Source organism: Dysidea avara, chromosome 7, assembly GCF_963678975.1.
Source record: "Dysidea avara chromosome 7, odDysAvar1.4, whole genome shotgun sequence".
NCBI lineage: Eukaryota > Metazoa > Porifera > Demospongiae > Dictyoceratida > Dysideidae > Dysidea > Dysidea avara.
In genome coordinates this window covers 13,194,921-13,215,750 of record NC_089278.1, presented here as the reverse complement: position 1 = coordinate 13,215,750, position 20,830 = coordinate 13,194,921, and the positions used below count along the sequence as shown (strand labels likewise).

Here is a 20,830-nt window from a genome sequence, read left to right as displayed (position 1 = left end):
GATTCAGTGACTTGTTTTAATGCGTGGAACTATGGGATACAACCCTCGTCATCATGATCAGAGTTCATTACAACCGCACAATGCTGAAAGACTGGGATATCTACATTAGAATCCATAAAGATAAAAGATATTATGTAGCATTAACTGATACTGACATAAGTTTTAATACAAAAACATTGTATTGTTGTCCAGACAACGATCCATGCAGTTTGGAGTATTTAGCCACATGACGCTAGCCTGTTCTACCATGTATTATCAGTCATGTAGCTGATAATAAGTACTTGCATAAATGAATGAGTTGTTATGGACACAAATTATCCCACATAGATTTTTAAATTCGCGAAATAAAAAAAATTAGCTTATTTTTAAAAGCTGTGCTTAAAGCTTATATTTTTGCTACACCCGTAAGGTTATACTGGAACGTATTGGCAATTTCTCGCTGGCGAAAATTCATGGCGCTTACAGTGAGCATAAATATTATTGTTAGGCGCTAATCCGGAGTTATGAAGTCTCAAGCGGTCAGAAGATTAGCATCCTTACCGCTCCAAGTAGTACTGTACTTTAGCAGTTGGTATTTAGCACTTTACTTCCTTGCTGTCTTATCGCTCATGATATATAAAGGTTGAAGTTAACCCAAATTGTTAGAATACACTTATCGATGTGATATCTGTAGCTGTGGTTCTACCATATCCAGCAAGAAACTTTTGGCCAGAGGTGGTGCTTTTGATACTCCTAACAGGCAATGAAATTGTTAGGTTATTTTTAGGTGAGTTGCTATGCAGTAAATGTAAGAGTGTATTACCATGGCAATCGTGGTTTCTAAGAGCTATACGAAGTTACAATGCGGGGTATAATGGTAACAGCTGTGTCTGTGCAGTCTAGTTTCGGTTCTAGCTGTTTTTGTGTGTGGCTTTCCTGTATGACTGCAATACACCCTCCAGATGCAAGCCAGCACGGCTAAGTGCATGTGAATGTATTTATATGATGTATAATTTGATGGGTATGTGTCAACAAGTGTCTGCATAGCATTACGCCAGTCAAGAGTTGCCCCAGAAATAACGTAAATCACAGTATTCCATTGTATTGTGAGGTTAAGTGGGGACATAGTTCTTTAGCAGTTACATTAACTTAGTATTCACTGTGAGAGTATGGCAATTGATTTGTTGTTAGAAGTATTGTAGATTTCCCTTGAAGTAATTATTGACTTGCGTAGTGTTGTTTGTTAACATTTTGCTTGAGTATAGTCAGGGTTACAACTAGGACTGCTTTTACTATATATTTTGTGTCTTAAAAAGTAAGGTACTGTAGTTTCTTTGTTGTTGATTTTGAACAAAAACTTGTACATTTTGCATGACACTTTGTGCATGTTGTATACTGTAAACAACAAAAGTTTGGTGCAACTTAACTTTAGCAAACCAGCATGTGAAGCAGGTTTGTAGATGAAGGTTTGACGAATTTAATATGCAGTCAATATTGAACAATTTAGCAAATAAAATTGGTGAATTTGCTTTGATTCACCAAATCCAATTCATCAAATCTGTCAAACTTCAGTCATGCCAAGCTTTTGTCATTTACAGTAACCAAATTTGGCAAAAAAAAATTAATGTAATTATTATGATGGCACCAAGGTGTAAATAATAAATATTCACAAAGGTATTTCAATGTCCCATTTACAGTAAAACCTGTCACTTAGCGGTCACCTTGTTAACAAGACCACCTTGTCGATTTGGTCCCAAATATAGTAATAGTATATTTTCCAGGGACAATGGACAATTATGAGCCTTATCCGCAATCACGTCACAACACGAAAATAATGCAAAATGGCGAAAAGTGTGGGGGCCAAGTGGGATACTTTGTATGGAAGGGATAACGTTTCGAGATGTTCCACGTGAAGAAAGCATTAGAAAACTCTGGTGAGGCTTATTGACTATCTTACTATATAGGGGCACGCATTTTCGTGCTTCTCGAGTAGTCCTACGGTCTGCTTTTGGTTTCTTCCCAATGGCTCTCTGTACAAAAGGCCCCCATACTTTTTGCCATTTTTGCGTTGTGACGTAATTGTGGATAAGACTCATTCCAGAGATCTTACTATACAATAAAAATATTAATTAACTGTATACCCAGCTTATGATTATTGATGCAATAGTTCACTGTAATTTGTCGCCTGTCACGCTGACTTCTTAGACCATGCATGACACACCTACCATGTGTCTTAACACAAGCTCGTACGGCTGTTGGTAACATAATATTGTTGTGTGTATCCTAATAACTGTCGTATGCTGCTGTGTTGGTTGAAATGTGCATGAACTTCATGATATGAAGTATGTGGTTTTTGAGCTGAGTATCCATGGTAGTACATTGATGTGTTGTGAAGTGGAATTCTATTCAACTGGTTCTTATACAAGGAAGCTTAGTAACTTTAGTGTCTGTATATTAATTTATTCTGCCATGCCAGTCACACGATGAAGTCAACAACACGATTAATTTATGAAGAATTACTTGAGTATTACAAACATGAAAATCACAAATGTGTATTTTTGTAATAGCTTCTACTAATTGTATCAGGTATCTTGTTAATGTGATAACTTACAACATGCATATCTCATTGATATAATACTTTTGTGTGTGGCGTTTAAGAGTTCATAATATAAGAACTCTTGGTTACATTTTTGATGGTATGATGTGTGTCAGTACATGCTTGTGTGTGTGTGTGTGTGTACGTGCGTGCGTACGTGTGTGTGTGCACATGAATATGTGTGTGGTGGTGAGGATAGTGTGTGTATGCTGCCAGCTTCCATGTAGTGAACACAATACACCATTTGTTCATGGGAACTTGTGTTGGGCTTGCAAGCCAACAACATGGTTTACATCATGTATGCACATCATGCCTTAGGGGAAATATTTACTTCCATGGATAAGCTTGGTTAGGTGGGGGGGATATCTCCCTTGAAAAGTTGGGATGGAGGTGAAGGTTGATTGTCTGGATGGGATGAAGATCCTCAAACAAGCAAAAAATAAGTGAAAGTATGTGTGTATGTATAGTGTGTAGCCATTAATTCAGCATGGTAAGAACAGCTTTGTGCTGAGCCAATTTTGATGCAAGGCCACTTCAGCTTGTGCCTGTGGTTAAGTGATCACTTACTGAATGTGGTTGAGAACATGTCTATCCCAGCACCACATTATACAAGTAATTGTCCACATCCTTAATATGTAGACAATAAACAACATATTACATTAACACCATCTGTGTATGATGTAACGTAAATATTGACACGGTATGCAAAAGCTGTTTGTCTGTTTTAGCACACACTTTCCATTTAACTGGCATTGATTCCAAGTAGCATGATATTACCCTAGCCTTGCGTGCTTGTTGGGCTAGACACATGTGGGCCACCCTGTGTTGTCTGGGCTCACATTGAATGAGCACAATCGTACCCATGACGAGTCACAGCAGCTGGAGTGTTACTTGTGAGTGTCATATGGTTGTTTCAGTTGACTTTCAGTAAAGGAAGAAAAAAGAAATTTATTGAATAATTATTTTGTGTGTCAAGAGTTATTGTTTTGCTGACCTAATGTTATTACTTTACTAACTATGGTTTAATAGCATTGTAATTGTTGTTGTCTGTTTAGTGCCATAGAAACTGTGAAGTCATCATCATTTTCATTTTGCTAATTGCACTGTAAACTTGGCCACACACACACATAGTACACACTCAGCACATGGCAGGCACATAGCACCTGCACCACACATAGAACACATTCACCACACACATAGCTTGTGCGACACATGCATGCATGCATGTACACTTACATACACACATAGATAGCACAGCATGCACACACGCACAGCAGACATACGTATACCACACACACAGAGTAGGTACATGCAACTTCGTTGACCTTAGCATAGATACTGTTAAAGGTGGAGGTTAAATGTCAACAACTGTGTCACCTGTCATGAATGAGTAATCATACATCTGTATCTATGTCGAGCAAAGTGACCTTAGTTTGATGTAATACTATACTGTGGTGGTGTTGAGCTAACCTTGTAACACTACCTCACAAGCATGACATTTAACACTTACCAAAAAGGGTGTGGTTCTCAGCATTCTAGGCATGTTTGCATGTGATGGCTTTAAAGATGATCGCCACAATTTACTTGGTAGGTGTGATGTACTCTGCCCACTGTACAATATTCCTGACACTTGAAGTGACTGCACCAGATGAGTGTTCAAGTGTATAGCATCAACAACTGGAGTGATACTCCTGGTCATACGCACACACACACACATGTTGCATGGCAATTTAATTAAATTCTGCTGCAGCGGAATAAAGGCTCAGTTATTTTTCTTGAGTCTGTGTATGAATGTATTCAAGCCATAACCTGAATTGGATAATTGTATAATGGTATTGCTCTCCAATTATCCATACCTTAAACATTTCTTTTGATCTAATGATTTCTCACAGTGGAGTATAAAATCTTTAACTGCTGCATACCGTTAATTTAATCTTGTCTGCTACATAGCAACAACCAGTCAGCTGGTTTCAGTGATCCCCATGGATACAAGAGGCTTTACTAATGTAATTGTTAAAGTAGGCTATTGAGTTGTGCAAGCAGATTGATAACATGTATGTTACAATTGACCTTTACCAGTATGGACATGGTTCATTTTTTTTCTGAATGTTTATATCCTTTATAGCTACAGTAACACCTCCACATAGTAACCACCACTTAGATTTAAGTGGTTAACAGTTTACCTACAAAAACAACTGTTTATATAACCTTGGGAAAAGGATCCACAGGCATGGGTAATTCACCTTTTCTTATAGTTAGCTTAGACACGTATATACCAGCTTAGCTTGTTCATTTGTTATGCTGGCATAAGTATATGGTATGTAATGGTGACACAATGAGATTTGCTCTGCTGCATCTAGTACACTGGTATCCTTCTATGACTTCTGTTTATGATAGTTAGACCTTGCAACTTGCCGTGCTTGTGATTATTCATTAGTGCTGAGAAGATCTAGAGCACATTATACTGTGACATATATTTTTAAAGTGTACATAAGTTTATGATAGGACATGTCGTGATGATTGCTTGATCTAATGGGGAAAGAAATTTGGAAGTTTAAATTTTTTTTGTGATGCATTGAATAAATAGCAGATAAAGCCCCTTGCAAGTAAACGGTCACGATTAGTATTTGTTGTAAGTCGTGAAATTAATGTTGCCTATTTCATAAACATTGTCAAGTCACCATAAGAGGTTGAAAGTACTCTGAAGAACTTGTTTGTGGTACCGCTTGTTTTATGTGGTAAACTGTTAGACTTTAGACTTTACATTTTAAGCCACTGTTCTGTAAGGTCATACTAATGAATTGCATGATTGTTAAGAGATTTTTGAAATAATTCTACAGCACGTTTAGGAAATTGAGTTCACTGTCCACCCCCCAGTGCTGTAGAAGTGCTATCTGTAGCTTAGCATAGAAAGGCTTACATTTATTGCGTCATATCTAGCATAGTGTATCTTAGTACTATGGAGACTACCACTATTGCTGTCGGGTGTTATGGAGAATAACTATATTAACATTCCAGTGGCTGTGTGCTTTCCTTATCAGAAATTGTCCCATTTGCTTTCAAGTTAATTGGTTTGTTAGGGTACTATAGATGGTTCTATTACCAGTTACCTCCCTGCAGAGAGAATCCTTTTGGTAGCAGGTCCAAAGGACATTACTTCTCTAATAAGATAATTCATGGCCAATCCTTAACATTTTAGTAAGATTTCTTCCTACCTTAAGCACAGCTGTTAGTTGTATGGCTATGCCTGCCTCTTTCTTCTGAAGCCAACCCACCCACCGGGCAACCCTAAGACAACTTGAAGTGTGACATTCTAGTACTGTGGAATGTGGTAGTTCATTACTTTACGATCAATTGCTTCCTGTATCAGTGAATCCTTGTGGAGCAGATAGTACTGTCTACGCAGCATGTGTATATGTCAATTGGTGAAGTGTATGGTCTTTATTCAACAGCTCACACCTTTACTGTTGATCAAAGACCACCTATGCATCTCAGTTGGAGCAATGCTTGTCACAATACCACCATGATTTTAGGCTGTTAGATGTTTATTACCAGACAGCAAATGAATTGTACGTGTGTCTTAAATGATATTGAGGGGCTCAACCACATTTGTACTATATCATGCATGCATGGTAGTAAACTGCATGTTCTGTGTAGTGCCACTTAGTGACAGAGTTACTCTTAGCATTCCATACATGCTAGCTCTACATGAAACTTGCAGTGTAACTCGAAATACTTGATTTTATGCGTCATAACATTTTTCAGTTTCTCAGATATGCAAAACAATGATACTATACGTCGATGGATTCACAACCAATATTATTAAGCACATTAGGTTTTAAAAAATTAATGCAGAAGCTTACTGCATCATATACAATGGTCGGCTGCATATGTGTGTGTGTGTGGTAAGTGCTATGATGCCAAGTTGTTGTAACATTGTATCATTGCTTTCACATTGTGGGAGTTTCTGTGTATGTTTTTGGAATTAAAATACAGTGAAGTAATTCTGGGTGGAGATGAATAATTTAGTTTTTTTGGTGTTTTTGTCTATTGTTCAACTAAGCCTTCTAACATAGTAACTAACTAAAACCAGTTAGCTTATTCCATTTACGTCGGTTTTTTGTTAAGAAAGTATGTGCCTCCAGCTATACTTGGTCTTGATAAACTTGATTAGGAAACTGTATTAAAAGCCTTGTGATGCTACAGGTGGCTTTGCTGAGTTGTAGCAGCTGTACCCTCTATTGATTCTGCTTTCCTGTGTATCTGTGGCTTTGTGGGTATGTGTGTGTGTGTGTGCGCGCAAATCAGAGAGTCTTAGATTACTGTTGATTATGTAATTTAACAAGTTCTTTTGTCAGAAACCTATAAAGAATAGCTGATCACAGTGCCAGATTAGATGTGACAATTTTTAGTGATGGTTGTGTATTTGTCCTGTACATGCATGCACATCCTTATTATACTTTGTAGTTTACACTAGACTAGACTGATGCAGTTTTCAGTCACATGTAAAGTTTTTTTATTATCCTTTTATCTTTGCATGTACATTTGTTGCACAACGTTGGTGTTTGAAGATCATGAGTGTTTGCACACAAACCGGCAGTGACATAGCAAACTTTAACATGAAGTAACACCTCAGTTTTTTCCAATTTACATGTGGTGTAATGTCATTCAAGTAATCACTACGATATGGTCATTGAGGGTTTAATGTGGTAAGCCATTGGTAGCAGCAGTTAGCATGTCAGGAGACACTATCTGGTGGTCGTCTGTCTGCTATTCAGCTGATGAACAACTGTTAATGAAATGTTTACAAAAAACAGCTCTTTTGGTGAATGGTTTTCTTAATTGAAATATTTCATACCTAATCCTACACAATTTATGAGTTTTTTTTTTTTTTTAAGTTAGTGGTGTTACTTTATTTAGATCATGTATTATTTGTTTTGAGAAGATTTAACCAAGTTGTAGTAAAACAGGCTACCTATTGGATTGCTAGGCAACTTAAAGAAATCACCTTTTCTATTAGCTCAGTTGGTTTCCTATGTTTGTTTTAATTGTCCCTAGGTGTTAATCAATATGTTATTGTGTGCATGGAACTCCCAAAATCAACACATTTACTATAAGGCTTAGTGTTAAATATGCCTGTTTTGCACAAACACCAAGACTTTGCTTTGTAGCTCAAGTAAAATGCCATAAAAGGTTATGTGTTCCGAAGTGATGGCGTCTGTTACCTGGGCAGCCAGTGTGTAAAGTAATTTACCAGTGAAATGTGAGATTGCCCACTAGTTGGGCTAACCTGATTCACTTATTGAGTTATGTACTGATTTGATCAGTCCACATAATGGTGTGAGCCCACTCACTTTGCCAACTATCATTTACATGCATTACTTGTGGCAGGTTTGTTGTCACTGGGACATTTCCTGTTTCCTTCGCTTTATATATATTTGGATGTTGATTAAATGTGTGGGAAAGACATGCATTTTCGTGGCAGCTTGACTCGAGGGAAATGTTGTTGAAAAATTGTGAATGGATCGTATGTGTACTGTATGGTCTTTGACTGCCTATGACACTGTTTTTTTGTTTTTTTCATACTTACCATACATGTGTATTCTGACAGTTAGTTGATATTAAACTAGTTAGACCCTTTATGGAGCTATTAGTACAAAGACTCTTTCTTATATAGAACTTGTATATATTTCAAAGAAAATGAAAAAAAAGTAGGTACTATAAATGGTAACTGATAGACATTTTCCTTACTAGACAATATGTAGCAGCATTAGTACATGTGTAGGATAATAGTAGGCACACATGTGCTGTTAAACTATTTGTCTTGTTTTATTGCCAGCCAATTTGTTTCAGTTCTTTTGTAATCTTCCTGAAATTTTCTGTGCCATAGGTGTTGTTACATCTAATGTCATTATAAGTCAGGTGACTAATATGCTTTGGAAATTTGTGTGGTATAATTTTATCAAACATTAAACTGCTTATCCAAGCAGCCTCTAAATTTAGTGTTTTCCTCTGGTTTTCCTACAGGAAAGATGCCCTACTTATGAAAGCGTAGGGAACATTTCGTTTCTCTTCATTAAATGAATAATAACGTTTCTTTCAGCTGCACCCTTTGATATTTTCAACTGAAATTCCTGATTGCTACATGCCTCTTGCTATTGACATGCTTGGAACCCTCATTGCACATTGTCAGGTACAAGAATATAGTCTATCTTTTAACCTTCCTTGTAGAGTTTTCTGTTTGAATGTTCAAGTGTACTGCTTTACGGTTCGTAGAACAATGTACTCAGTGGTGAACAATACTAATCCATACAGTCATTTAGCTTTGATGTGATGCAACTGGGATATCCTGGAATGGATTCAAGAATGCATGTAGTAAATTGGCTAAGTTGTTTCTTCTTTTGTTCTACCAGTGGGTGTACATCTTTTGGCAAACTGTTACATTTTTGTTGACCTACAATACCATGTGATATTGTAACATTGATCCCTGAAGTTTCCCATATTTGGTAAATTGAAACTGTTTAACTGTTCCATGTAGTACTTTTAACCTGTATCATTGGTAACAATATTGCACATGTAATTTATGATTAAGAGAATAATAATGTACGTATTAAGTTGGTTAAGTTGGCGGGGGATTAATTGACGTTATAGAATTACGGCCGCACCTTGAATCTTCGTAGGAGTTGTACGTTGTACATGTTTTGACTCTATTGGCTTCAAATGAGTAGTACTGGCACTCGTATAATTTAGTATGTTTGTGTGCTTCACCGTTTAATATCTTACTGGATCATGATGTTTTTAAGCTGTTCTATAACTTCACTTTCCCTCCCTGTGTATACCTATAATGAACCAGTCAAAATATTTTCCATGTTCAACATGCTGATCCCATCAAACTGGCCTGCTTATTAGGACTGGTGAATGTTTTTCAATGACATTGTTAAAACTGCTGTATAGAAAAAGTGAAAATTCATTTTTACGTGTTTATGTGGTCTGGCTTTAACAGTACATTATTGAAGTATGTAAATTCTATTATGAAAGTGTATTGTAATAGGTGAATACATGCTGTCTGTGTACCTGTAGCTAATGTGGTATTTATGTACATGATTGGACAAAAAGTATGCAGTCTATGAGTTATGAAAACTACCTTCTATATAGCATATGACAAAGGAAAGAGAGTTTAGTTTAGGCTCTCTGTTAATAAGCATGATTCTTATGCCATACAGTGGTGATAATTCAATTGTATACACTATTGTGATTGGGGATATGTTATTAATAGCTGGTATTATTGGTAATGTATTTAACAACATTTGGTTGATGTTGTGGTACTGCTGGTATGCAAATAAGCAATACGCTGGCTGGTGTTGCTATAGCTTCATCATGACTTCCTTGCATGTCCTGTGATTTTACACTTGGAATAACTGTCTATTGTTTTTTTAGCAAAATACTGCCATTTTAATGTCTTCAGTGTATATTGACATTCTATTTATGCTAGCAGTTCTATAGTCCATGGCTCTCTGGTAAATTATTTGCAGAAAGAATGTTGTGTGTGGTGTATCATCCACACTAGCCTTACTGCAGTGATTACTGTTGCCTTGCTCCCTACTATTGCTGTGGCCTCTGTTGTAGTGTGGTCTTGTTATTTGATTATGTACCATCTATCAAGTGGCCATTGTTTCTGCTTTGCTAATCATTTGGCTTCTGTGTGTATATAAATTATTGTACACAGTTGTTCCAACGTCATTAAAAATACCGGCCGGGATATAGGAAAACCCTAGGTAATTGGGGAAAGACTGTGCTGTGTCTGTGTATTTCCTTGTTTCAGTTCAGTTTGCTGCCTAACCATATTTCATGCTCTGGGGCTTGATACGTAAACCTTCCATTCATGGTCTGGCATTGTATAAAACAAATGGTATTTCATAGAAAGGAAGGTTGGGTAGCACTTAATAAAATTCACTACAATACAACCTGTCCTGATGATCTACATGTTTATGTTTTATGTGGTTTCCATAAGAATAGTGCCTATCAAATATTATACCACATCCAAGTTTTTATTGTTGTGAATCGTGTGTAATTGTAGTGTGTTTGTGTCTCTCTGTCTGTGTACTAGTGTGTGTGTCATCAACGTGTATACTTGTGCGTACAGATTTTGTGTACATGTATAATATGTTGTATATGAAAGTACGTACAGTACACACTAGTGTAGTGTGTATGTGCAGAGTGTATCATGTACACTATGTTTAAAGTAAGTATTTAGTATGTCAATGAATATATATTATAATGATTAGGTGTGAGCACTGATGAGGACAAATTGGTGTATAATATAGCTGTAAGGCATCATCCTATTATTACTAAACAACACCACCACAGTTTACCACATCATGTTTTAACTATATGGTAACAAATTGTGTTACAGTTTGAATATGAGACAGCACTTTTATAAACAGACACTAGTTAACTAGTTCAGATTAGTGTTCCCACTAGCCTGCAGCATAATCCAGCACCACATTGGTAGATTTGCTGTAGGGCACCTTTCCCACCACCTGGATTCTCGTGAGATCTGTGAATGTTTGCAATTTGTCAGTGGTTTTGTTTTACCATGATTCACTGGTCATGACGGTACATGGGAGTTGTAAGTTAAAACAGCTGTGGTGAAGTAGGAGGACGAGGGAGTTTATTGTTAGTGTTTCTGCCTACTAGACATTCTGTAGATCTTTCTTAAGAAGCTTAATTGGCTTGTAATAGTGTAACCAGGATTTGGAATGGTTTTGTTTATGTTTTAGTATGGTTGTCTTCCTTGTGATGTTCCTCTATCCCTCTCGTGGATGCTCAATGCGTACTGTAATGGTCAGCCAGGATGTAAAGAGCATCTGTTGCTTGAATTATTGAACATATAAATAATACCAATGATGTCACATACTATTTAGTAATGAAAATGTCATGAAGCCTGTTAATATACTATTGGAATACATCTCACAGGTTGAAGTTTACTACCTTGCTGTTTATGGCGTGTCTGCAATTACAATATAATGACCTCCTTAAAACTAAATTTTGTTATTGTTGCTGTAATATTGTTAACCATCTCCCAGAAATGTTATTTTGACGAACTAGAAGAGCTGCAGATTAACTTACTGCATTATAATTAAACTTTACAGTGGCTTTTATTGTACTACTTACTATACAGTTTTATTTGTCTTGTTAAGGAACAAACAGTACTTGTTTCAATTTCACTAGCCACCAGCCCATGCATCAACCAGTCATAATTTTCTGTTATTAATTTACGAGACCTGGGAAAGTTGAAATTTAACATTTTGTTATTTGTTCTAGAACATTTCCAACGGTGTTGGATATGTGCACAGTTTCACATGACTATTGTTATTTCCTAACATTGTTTGTTTTGTACCGTTATAGCTTATGCTTCCATCCTACGTACGTTAGCTAGAAATAAAGGAGGTAACTTAAAACTAGTACTAATTTGGAGGTGATATGTCTTGTAACATGATAAACTGTTTTAACAGGACTAGTCTAAGTTTCCTGTTGAAAGTCTTGCTGTCTCAATATTATGTAGGAACTGCTGTACAACAAATAGTTGGCGTGACCATTTCTAGGTATTTGTAGTACGTATCATGTTTCTTGTTAAACTATGGGATGTAGTTTAATATCTAATAATAGTGACCTGAACAATCTTCAACATGACATGTTCTGTCTTGCTGCTATGTGACAACAGGTATATGTTTTGTAAATAGCTTTGTCAGTTAAAATGTAGTTTGTTTTTGGGCCATTGTTTATGCTGGCTTAGTTATAAGCATTGTTTAGGACTCTTTCCTTACCTAGGTTGAAGAATTTCTGTGTCTATAACATGCTAGCATGCTTACATATGTGAACTTTGACCTGAGAATATTGGATGCCATTCTAATGCAATGTAGTGTCACTCTTTGGCAATGATCACTATAAGGTGTTGTGAAATTTAATAAGTTTGATCTGAGTTCACTCACATCTGTTATTCCTATAATTTGTATATATCACATTGGTGGCATTCTTATTTGTCTTTGATATTGGCTATAGTAGGAGCTTTTGGCATAGCAAGACTATGTGTTCTCACATAGAGTTTCCACTTTCATGACCACAGCGATGATTTGTGTGAAACAAGTATTGTGTTTCAAAATTGTTTGGTTTCTTTGATAAACTTAGTTACATAAGGCTTGGTTTGTTTTTTATTGAACACAACTTGGAAGAATTTCATTTGTTTTGTAAAATCTGGGATTTCGTACAACTACCTACACATAAAGACCTGGTGTAAGGTAACACCACAAGGTGTGCAGGCTTTCTGTTGTGAGAGAATAACACCCACCAAGTGTTACCAAGTTAGTCAGTGCCTTAGCAAAGTCGTGTGGAGGCCATAAGTAACTTCTATTGTGTCCACTTAGTGCGTGCTATTGTCCTGCAAGTAGTGAGATAAATTCCAAACATGCTGTTGTTAATTTATCGTCTAGATGTATCTTCCTTACATAGTATACTCTATTCTCTCTCTGTACATGTGTATAGAGTGTGTGTGCATGTGTGTATAGTTTATACTGTCAGAGGTCTGATTGTTGGTGTATTAGGTCTCTGGCTTTCATGTAGAGGAGTGTTAACTGATGAATACTGTTTATACATATTTGTGGATCTTGTTTTTGTATTCAGTGTAGTAACTCTAGGTCTTGGGTAATGTTAGTAATTGCATAGTGTATTATTCTTACAGGTACTATGGGAAACTTGACGGAGCAGAAGTTCTACGTGTTGTTATCACTCGTGTTTGTCATTCCAGCCATGTTCGGATATCTCTACCACTTGCTATGGCAGACATATGTGTAAGTTGACTGTCGGGCAACTTGACTGTCGGGCAACTTGACTGACAGAACATATTACGTAGTACCTGATGTTGTTTCCTTTTCTTAATAAGACCAAAGTACAAGAACAGTTTCGATGTCCTTTCCCTAAAGTACTCTATGAATTAATGTACTGCACGAGTTAATAGGAACAATTGTGTTGGCTGTTGGGTATGTACATACCTTAACTGTGTGGGCAACACATCCTTTGACATTTCCTACTGGTGGGAGTCTTTTTAATTTTATTATCTAGTGGAAAAATGGTACCATATGTGCCACTAGTCAATAGACATGTATATGTTTGGCATTTGAGAGTTTAAGTCACAGGCATCATGGATAATTGCTTTTCAATTGGGATCATATTACCTTAAAGTGTCCTTTTATTGCCATATGTATCCATTCCTGATTCTAAGTGAACTTTTTTGACAAATTTGACTGTGTAGTTTGTGTGATGCCTTCGTACATTAAAGGTATAATATCCCACCATTAATGTACTTACTTTATGGTTAATTGATGGCATCAAACTTTGTTGTAGTTGTTAAGAGATATTCATTTATTATAAAACTGTTCATGCATAATATGTCACGGAGTATTCACAATTGACTGTAAAATAATATTCTTTAAATGTGGTTAAAATAGTTGTCATGTAGAGGTGCACCGATGTGAAACTTAGCTGATATAAGAATTATTTAAGCCGATAAAAAATAGCCAATCCAATATGTTAGCATGGACTTTTCCTCTAATAATTTGCTCTCTAAGTTCAGCTATAAAGTGATTTTAATCAACAGTTGACATTAGTCATGTACATAAACAGGGTATTACTAGAGCGAAGATATTTGTATCTGCTACTTGTTTACATGTTGCCGATCTGATACCAAAAAGCTGATATAGTCAATAACTGATAGCCAATCCAATTAACGGTATACCTCTATTGTCATTTACTGTACTCTATGTATAAGTGGTGTATACCATACAGGTGTGTCGGGTTGATCTAGTTAGGTGAACTTTATGAGATTAGTGTTTATTTGTGGGAAACTAAGCTGATTATGTGATGGCTAATTAATGAGCTATTGGACATGATGTGTGTGCAGTCAATGAGTTCGAAGTGTTTTCTAATTGGATGAATTAGATGTTTACTGTATTTCTAACACAATCACTGTCGTTAAAATGAATGCAATCCTAAGTAGGTGGGAAATTATAATTTCATTTGTTCAATTAAGTATATGAGATTTAATCGTTAACCTTATACTCTCCAGCTCACTCTATCTATTTTCAATAGGCATGGTCACTGCAACACATACAAGTAGAGCGTACTTATTTTGTATGGGATGGTTGTGTTGTGAGATTTATCATTGAATTAATCAATTATCTATTATATTTGTAAGGTATTTGTAGTAGCATGTTCATTGGAGAAAGCTTATAACTATGTTTACACTGCATGGGCGTCATAGGTTTCTGCATATATACCACTGCTTGCATTCTTCATCTAGTTCCCATACATTGCAGCACATACATTTGTTCAACACCTGGCCGCAGTGTTTGTTTTGTTGACACAACTAAAAGCCACTTTGTCAAGGGTGGAGAATCCAATTTGGCATCTGGCATCAGGCTAGTTGTAACTGTGGCAATGAACTTGATTTCATAACGTCGGACAATATTGTTATTCAATTGCATGAAAGTTGCGACCACTTAGCGGTACTTGACTAATTGTCATTGAATTAAATTTGTGTACCTGTAAGCCATTGAGTTACCCACATTGATGCTTGAGGCATTTATATACTTTAAAACAATTGATATTTTATATGTGAATACACGCTTAGACCAAGTGTGATAATTCCACAGCCAATGATGATTACAATTAGCAGCCATATGCTGTCAATGAGTGGTACAATAATTACTATATGTGGGTGGTGTAAAGTGTTTATTAGTGAGTTAAATTGTTGGAAAATGCTGTGGTACTAAGGATGTGGTCATTTACTAAACATATGCATGTTTATGTTTCAGTGTGGAATGGCATGAATTTTCAACTTTATTTACAATAACCACAAATAGCATTTATATTCTACAGGTTTAAAATTCAATTATTCAAGGTCACAAAATGTTAGCTCTCATTTCACATCATTGTTAGGTCGTCTTGGTGATATAATGTAGTGTACCCATTAGATCCATAAATGATCATAGGTAAATTATTTCAACTAAATGACCAAGAAACAATAATAATATTTATTGCAGTTAGATCCAAGGCACTATATCATACCCCATCTTGATCAAAATCATGTAACAGTTTTGCATATGAAAGAGGTTATTTTTTATGCTTTCTTATTTTAGTAAAGCAAAACAGATTTGATGTCAGCTAGTTAAAGCCCGGTGATGTATTTTTAAGTTATCGCCTGTATATCCATTGTGTTCTGATTATTACTGTTGTATTGGCATTCTAGCCATAATCACCTATACTATTCAATATAAAGCATAGATCATTTTGCATACAAGGATGTTAGGCAATATGACAGAAATTTATTGTGAATTTTCAAGTTCATAGCATTTTGTCATACAAATACAATGAATTTCTTCAGTTATCTGGTGGCACAAGCCACAACAGGAAACCAGCAGCATATTTTGTGCTACAACGTAATACTAACACACCAAATGAATACTCTTTATACATTATGAATATTGTTCTTAAATACAATTTTACGTTGTATCTCACAAATGGTCGCCCATGCATAGTAGCTGCCGCACCATTAATAGATTCCATTACATATTCTGCTACCTGTCTGGCTGAAGGTACAATAACTACACAGAGGTGTCTATTAGTTCCACGTATTTCCGTATCTGTTCATGTGTATTATTTGCGTGATTAAAGTGCCAGATGAATAGTTTTATTTTAAAACCAGTGGTGAATAGGTTTAGAACAGTTAGTATATGTATTTGCCAATGGCATATATGTATGACAAAACAACCACTAGCATGCCAATTTAATATGACTACCATTTTGAATTTTGTGCTCCTAATATGGAATTTCATATCAAGATGTCCGATGTTGTAACTAGATTCCAATAATGCAGTACTTACTGTACATGTGGCTTCCTTAAAACATGCATGACACTGTGCCATGTGTTGCTTGAAGAATTTTCACAACAAAACACAATACAGTTAGAACTGTGACATCTCTATGGTAGTCACTGACATGAACAAAACCACATTTGTGGAAAAATTTGTGAGGATTGTCTTATTGGTACAAGAAAATTGTAAAACGATGTTGGGTAGCTGTAGAAACCATCTTACATGTGTAAGTTTGGGTCCTAGCTACCAGCTAGTCACATGGTCTATACTGTGTGAGCTAATCAATTTGCAACTATATCTGGTACACCTAACTACCAAAATGTATTGTTACTTGGTTACACAACATTACACTTGTAATTATCTTTTTAACACATTTACCACAAGACCTTTTAGTGATATTGTAGTTGTTAGTATTATACATTTCCACCTACACAATGGTTATGATATGGAATTACAGTATCAATATGATGAAACCTTATAGAATGTTGCTTCTAAATTCTATGTCAGTTTTACCTACATTATTTTTTTAGCATAACTGTCTGTAAGTTGGTTGGGACTTCTATTCAAGAACTTCTATTCAAGATTGGGTCGTGTCTCGTGTATTTTGACTGAAAAAGAACAAGTCATTGTGCAATCTTATATATAGTTTGCCTCCAAGAAATTGTGATTAACACAACTGGACAATAATCAAAAACAATAGAAACCTTGTTATTCCTATATATATATATATATATAAGTGTTGTGTCAAGAGTTGCCATGTTTACCATAAAAATATCCTTGGCTTTATGTAGGGGCTCTATCAATTAACACACAATACCCCCACCTTCTGAACATGCCTTCCTTCTTGTAAATATTTCTGTTACTGCTGTGTCAACACTGAATGTCTAAAACTTTTGCTAAGTTAAAATTTTAATGTACTTTAATTTTAGCACTTTTATATTTTGAGTAATTTATCAATCTTCAGATGTCCATTTTTAATGTTATAATATTTCAGTGCATAAAGTCACAACCACATGTGATCATTGCAGGCTGAGAGTTGAAGTAGTACTAGTCAGTGTGTCATATTTTGGTCTCCTGGCACAAATGATATTTGGTATTACTGCTATTTGGACATTTCACAGGTCAGAGTACAAATATTTGTTAACTTTGTGTATGTATGTATGTATGTATGTACGGTATGTAATAGTTACACCTATTTTGTACCTAATTTGTAAACACTTCCACCTTCAGACTGCAAAACTGATAGGGTGTGTGTTTAAACTGTTTTGTGGTACTAGATCAATGGCACTGATTTGTAATAGGAGTTTCTGTAGTGCAGGCTTCACCACTGTTCGCTATGTTAGTAGCACAGGCCTTGGGATCATGGTTTAGACATTCAACACTAGCTTCATACAGATGTATTATTTATGTTGATTTTACTTGGCCAAATAGCCAAATTTTGTATGATTTGTTGGCTCTACATTTGAGAGCCATATGTAATGATCTCACCTGCAACCTTAAGAACTATGTCACATCTGAAGACCATATATTATTCTGACCTTTACGCACACATTCTTGTTAGCATCCATGTGTGATCAAAATTGAATGCAGGAGGGATTCCAGGTCCCAGCTGTGTGGTTTCTACAGACATGTGCCTAGTATGCCACAAGCTTCCTTGAGGTCACCTGTTCTGGCTATATATAGAGTTTAGTGTGACTCCAGATAATGTGTTTATATGCATCCAGGTAACATGTACTCCCAACTACACTGGTGTACTGGAGGAGAATAGCAAATGTATATGTGCCCCTCCATAAAAATAGATGCCAATAGAATCAACCAAGAATATTTATTTGGGAAAATTCTTGCTACACACGTTCCGTAACACTAACAACTGTATTGTTTATAAGATGACATTGTGGAAGCCTTAAACTCATTTGGTGGGGTAGGCCACTGGCATCATTGATCTATGACCAACTAATAGCTCATTATTGTAAATTTACGATGCGCCAAATGTTAAACTGTATGATCATTACATTAGGTCAATTGTGATATCAAGGATGTCACCAATTATGAGATATATAGATGTCGAGTAAACAAGCAAAATTTGCTTGTCCTGTTGAAATTCATGCCAAGAGAAATGTTTCTGCATGTACTATATGATGTTTGTGGTCTTTCAGGTACAAGAACTTTGGATGACCTACGTTTGTCAATATTCATGGCCAATTACCCAAGGAACAGTGTTCAATTTGCTACTATCAACATTGTCACTTACAACATGTTCACCACAACAAACTCCTTGTATTTGTATGTAATTCATTATAGTACTTTTTGTGTTTGTAACTTAATTATGTAATCGTCAATAATTTAACAATTTTCTGCAGGTTTGATGTAGTTGTGTATTGTGTAGATCAAGAGATTTTGTGGTTAACCTTAACAAACAGTACATTACATGTGTCATGCTTTGTTAACTGTCGTAACACCATTTTCTCAACTACATAATGTATGATCATAAATTATAAACAAAATATATTGAGATTTAGTACTAATCACTACAAAAGAGTACTATGGAATACTAAATTTTGTGGATTTATAATTGTTACAAAATATGGTGATCATGCATTATTTTTTTAGGAGTGAATTTCTAGAGCCAATGATGTTCTTACTGCAAATTGTCTACAGCTAACTGCAAAATAAATTTATTTTATTGTACGCTTCCCTCTCATGATTATTTTAGACTTTTTTGATCAATCCATGAACAATTTCTTAATGGACTACTACTACTACTATACATTATACAACTGAAATTGTCATGATCAAGATTGTTTATTACAAAACTATGAATTCAGTAGATAATTGAAACTAACATTTTATTTAGGCAGACAAATTCTGGACAGTAATATAATTTCTAGTTATATGGTTTGTTTAAGTTGGATACTAAGCCCCTCATAAGGGCAGTCTCTATTGCCTGAGGTCTTTGAACAGCAATAAATAATTGTGGCAATTCACCCTTCTCTAGAATTCAAAACGTATGAGAAATTATGACCTAGGCCAATGAGCAGCTGTATGTAACGTCAGTAGCCAATGACTGGCCTAAATAAACTTGCTAACTATAGGTAGTCCAAGTACTGTTCCACACACCTTACACTTTCATCTGATGCTTTTTATTGCCCCAAATCGATACCTTTTGCTGTCAGCAAAGATGAATGGGACACAAAGGAGGACACTGGTAAGTCCATGGAGAATGTGTTGTACATACTGCGGTATGCCAAAAGGCACGTGTCTGGCTGAAGCAATGTCAAACAGTGAAAAAAAAAAAAAAAGCCCGTAGCTTTAGCTGTTATCAAGTGATGCTTGTCTGAAGGCATCAGTGAGTCTTACTCAGTCAGTCAATAGAAAATTCCATTTAATAATTTAAAAAAATAAAAATTCAAAGCAACTTGTTGAAAGCATTTCGGGTTGATCTAAAGGCTTGTTTGGGCTTAGCTTAGTTTTACCTAACCAATACTGCCTCATTGCTGTCAGGGAAAAGTGAATTTGGGTGATGTTTTTGTCATGGGCCATGCCCAAACCTTTGTGGTCCCTACTATACAGTATTATCATAACTAGCTAAAATATCCAACAAACAATAGTATAAAGCCAACAAGTTTCTATAATCATCAAAAGAAAGAATGTCAACTGATTAATCATTCACTTTGTTACCCCAGTAAGTTTATAACAATAACATGCTGCATACATACAGTTGGAAAGTATTTTAATTTCTTAGTGCACTATTTTGAAGCAGATGTATAATTAATTGCCATACATCTATATCATGTATATAGTAGCAAATGTTATCTTTATTGAATGAAATCAAAAGCTGCTTAGGCTATATAATGCACGGTTGTACATGTATTTTAATTTAGTTCTTAAACACTGAATTGTTACAAACACCAATAACCAATTTTCTCAACTGTTTAGATGTATTACTACAAATTGTTGGTGCAGTAACGCGCGATGGCTTCCCTTCGTAATGGAAATCATCCGTATTTTTCATAGTGGCTACTTTGATTGCAGAGGTGTTTTTCGAACAATTCTTGATTCGTAATGCTGTGTAACGGGTTGAACATACGTAGCTGACAACGAAGCATAATGGATACTTCACTTTTCAGATGATAATTGGTAGCTGGGGTGCATGGCACCAATTCTTTCTTTTGATGCGGTATGCATGGGTTCACTAGTCATAATAATTTTATTTTACAATAAAAGTTAACAAACAAGTACACAAAACATTGGAATTTTCAACTAGAGTAGGGACCATAGCACATCAATAAAAAGTACTGAAACAAGCTGGAGTAGTCAGTGCACGATA

General features: G+C 35.7%; 1 protein-coding gene across 1 annotated transcript; it reads left to right on the top strand.

The window, feature by feature from the left end:
- The first annotated feature begins 439 nt into the window (after window positions 1–439).
- LOC136261515 (transmembrane protein 216-like) lies at window positions 440–19,026 on the top strand. Its single transcript, XM_066055524.1, has 5 exons — window positions 440–621; window positions 674–766; window positions 13,314–13,422; window positions 17,532–17,624; window positions 18,660–19,026. The coding sequence occupies exons 1-5, from the start codon at window positions 504–506 to the stop codon at window positions 18,676–18,678; spliced, it is 432 nt and encodes a 143-aa protein (XP_065911596.1). The 5' UTR covers window positions 440–503; the 3' UTR covers window positions 18,679–19,026.
- Window positions 19,027–20,830: the final 1,804 nt, after the last annotated feature.